Below are 4000 nucleotides of genomic sequence, written 5' to 3'. Positions count from 1 at the left end.
TAAGTGAGAGGACACCAGCAGTTGAAGTATTGGCTGGCAGTGGTGGGTATCAGCATGCAAGGGCCGCAGAGAGATATTTTGTAAGGTGAAACATGACTTCTTTCAGGTAGCTGGAGTGGATATATATATATATACACACATATATATGCTGTACTTTCGGGGTCGATACATTAAGTACCAGTTATGCACTGGGGGCGATGTAATCGACTTAATCCCTTTGTCTGTCCTTGTTTGTCCCCTTTATGTTTAACCCCTTGTGGTCAATAAAGAAATAAGAATTTAGGTTAGTTGAAATATGTTTCTCAACACCTTCAATAGAACATGTATTCTGCATGAAAAATTTAAGTGTGGTGCTCAAAAGTGCACTGCTAGGGTAGTGAATAGAGAAAGCTTGGTTTGCAATGTTTGCAGTCATGTATGCTTGTCAAGAGCAGGGCTCATTAGCCACCTACAGAGCCTCAAATGCAAAATATAAATTAGTCCAAGAGTACACAATGTTCCCAAAGGTCAGCAATGGTATTCCTTGGTCACAAGTGGATGGCCATCATATAAATATATATATGTATAGTACCTTTTAGAAGCAAAGTATAATGTGAGGCAGAGTTGGGTATAATTTCTAGTAGGTTAAGTAAATATGTAGTGGCTCTAGCAGATGGTTGTTATTTGGAAGGAGATAGTAATTTCAACAAGAGCACTCAGAGAGTGCAAACCTCTGCCAAGGCAATACCAACGTCCTCTCAACGATTAACTAGAGATGACTTTTTAAATGGGAATATCTGAAATAAACTCGACTGTTCCCCACAAATGAGAATACTAAAAATGAACCTGACTGCTCTCAGAAATTAAGTAAAAAAAAAAAACAGGAAAAATAATCTAGAATCTTTGTCTGGTACCAGATTGATCCCAAAATCTAATCAGTGCATGCCAGTTAGGAGGTCAAACATGCCTGAAAGTTTCATCTAAATCTATCCAGTGGTTCTTGAGATATCTTGTCCATGGACAAACAAACAAAATACATGACTGAAAACACTAGCTCCACTTTTGTTAAGGTGGAGATAATAACGACTAAAGGTGCACTGCTCTGATGAGGTTGATTCTACTGCTGTTGCTGCTGTCCCTGTTGTTGTTGTTGTAGCTGTTGAAAACAGTTTAATGGATTAGAGATAGATAAAATGTATTGATGTGACAGCCTTAAGATACTGTAATATTTGTTCAGCTGTAATATAGTAAATATAGTGTAGTGTAAAGTAGTGTTCATATAATCAGCTATACTTTAAGTAGTCTGTGACTAAGTGAATGTCCAATAGATAGAAAGATAGATAGGTAGGAAGGCAGGCAGATAGTTTATTGTCAAAGATATGATGGCTTACAGTAATGTACATATTTTAGTATTGTATATAATTAATTAAGAAAGAAGGAAAGAAAAATAAATTTAAAAGCAAAAGGTTATCAAATGGCTGTACAGAAACATTAAAGTATTTGAAATTAGTGAAGCATTCACAAAGTAAATATTCTTACTTGCCTTCAAGAACATTCTTGATGTATAAGAAATAAAATCAAAAGACAAAAGCAAAACAAAAAAGAAATTTAAAAAGGTAAAAGTGAAATGTATTGATTTTTCTCAATAAAAATAATTAATTTAAAATTGAATATTTCAATATATACATGAATATTTCCAGTTTTGGTTGGTTTGTGTCATTATAAGAATTTAGTCCTTTTCCTCTGGGGCTCATCACTGAAATATAACTTCTTTATTCTATAAATATTTCCTTCCTTGTTGATATACTGAACTTCTGGACATGAGATGTTTTGGCACAGCTGTTTTGGCATCACTGATTCAATGCTGACTTATTTAACATTAGCCATTTTAATGTTTTTTCTACCTTTCTCTCTCTCTCACTCACTCCTTCGGCCTTTATGCTCTTGGAGTGGTTGGCGTTAGGAAGGGCATCCAGCTGTAGAAACTCTGCCAAATCAGATTGGAGCCTGGTGTCGCCTTCTGGTCCACCAGTCCTCAGTCAAATCGTCCAACCCATGCTAGCACGGAAAGCGGACGTTAAACGACGATGATGATGATGATGATAATGATGAGCACATTTCTCTTTGCATGTGAGCAAAGAGGCAATGTTTGTCAGTTATATTCAATTAATTAATTGTAACATCTCTACCTCTCCCTCTCTCTCTGTATCTATCTATCTATCTATCTATCTATCTATCTATCTATCTATCTATCTATCTGTCTATCTATCCATCTGTATGTGTATATTTCTAAGCATGTGCATGTATATGTATGTGTTTGTTTCCAATGCTAAAATGTATTGTTGCCAAAACAAGCCGAATGAACTGTCAACTGTGCCAATTTAGCAAAATTCAATCAGCTCAACCAAATCGTTTCATTCCAGAATTTCTTTATCTTGTATTTCTTGTTAAGGTTACTAAATGAGCGATTCATCTTTTTTAATCATTTCCACCATAGTTCTGTTGGAATACATTGCTTTTATTTCTAATTTTAAAAAAATAATGAAGAATTTAGTAAAATAATGGCAGCATTATTTACCTGGTGTTTGAAACATTAAATAGACATGAAATTTTGATGGAAGGTTTCAATTTAGACCATTTAAAGCATAAAACTTATAACCTTAGAACCATAGGCAGTCTCAGGTGGAGTTCTAATCAAAACGGTTAATTTTCATACTTTCCTTCATGTTGTTCTCTCTTGTAAGAAGTGTTTCCACTTGAGTAGGTTCTTTCCTTGGATGCTTGTCTTATGGAACTCTCTCTGTTCTCCTTATTTCTTTTAACAGATACAATCTGAATTCTTTTAAATCTTGTGTTGAACGTTTTTTTCTTAGAGCAGTTTCTCATCAGATTTTTTTTTTTTTTTTTTTGGTTTTAACTCCCAACAAACTCATCAATTGTTTGAAGCTTGTTTTATCTCTGATTGTTTACTACCTTCTTGAAAGTGACATCTAATAAAAAAGAAAAAAAAAACAGAAGAAAGTAAAAGGAGTAGGGAGCTAGATTACAAATAGCTGTGGTGGTGTCAGAGCTATTCTGTCAGTAAGATATATAACTCTGCTTGCCTTAGTCTGCCTGCCCGACAAACAGGTTCAACAATAATTCATAACATAAAGGAAAATATCCAATACTAAAAAGTATGGCAATAATAATTATGAGTCTATAAAAAAGCCTCTGTATGGCTGCTCAGTCTGTTAGAATTGGCAGTCAAATCTTTCTCAAATCTCATTCCTTCATCTAAAAAAAGAAAGAGAAATGGGACATTGGATAAAGTAGTGCTAAAAATTCTTTGAAGGAAGGTCGTGGTTGAAGTGTCTTTCATCATAGCTCTGTTCAATTAGCTAACTCACAATAATATATCAATAATTATAAATACAGTTTATGCATCTGCAAGTTTTGTGCATATTGCTCCAGCATGGCAGCAGCCCATGACTGAATCAAGTAAAAGAGTAAAAGAATAATATGTCTTGCTAATGGAAAAATAAATGTAAAAAGCATTGGAAAATATATGTAAAAACACAGGAAAATTGTAAAATATATAAAAATGAATGTAAAATATATGTAAAAATAAATTTTAAAAAATGTAAAAATATATGTGAAATACAAAAAAGTGTTTTGAAATAGATTTTTCTCAGTGTCATATTTCTTTTTGTTTTTTTAAATCTTTCTTTTCCCCATTCTGTTTGCCCTCACAGTGGGACCAATGTCTTTGGGTAGACAGGAAGCCTTTGATATTTTCTGCCAAGATTACAAAGACAACAAAGCAATCAAGATGAAGAAAGCAGAGCTGAAGGAGCAATATTCAAAAGCGAAATCTCTTGGAGAACAAGTCAATAAGTCCCGAATACGAATCAGTAAGTTCTTTGCTTGTATCCTCCATGGCTCAAAAGATGTAGGATAATTTTCTATATCTTCTTTTATTATCATTGCGTGGCCTGTTTACATTTGAGATCTTTATACAATATATATATATATATATATA

At 33.6% G+C, this 4000-nt stretch overlaps 1 protein-coding gene across 2 annotated transcripts in view; it reads left to right on the top strand.

The window, feature by feature from the left end:
* The window catches only part of LOC128247268 (kinesin-like protein KIF6), an 85787-nt gene that overhangs the window by 24138 nt on the left and 57649 nt on the right, over window positions 1-4000 (top strand). For both annotated transcript variants that reach the window (XM_052966081.1, XM_052966080.1), the window contains one exon: window positions 3714-3872. In XM_052966081.1, coding sequence (XP_052822041.1) covers window positions 3714-3872 — 159 coding nt within the window. The remainder of the gene's footprint in view (window positions 1-3713; window positions 3873-4000) is intronic.

The sequence above is a fragment of the Octopus bimaculoides genome, chromosome 3, assembly GCF_001194135.2.
Source record: "Octopus bimaculoides isolate UCB-OBI-ISO-001 chromosome 3, ASM119413v2, whole genome shotgun sequence".
In the NCBI taxonomy this organism is placed as follows: domain Eukaryota; kingdom Metazoa; phylum Mollusca; class Cephalopoda; order Octopoda; family Octopodidae; genus Octopus; species Octopus bimaculoides.
This window is presented reverse-complemented; position numbering and strand designations above follow the sequence as displayed.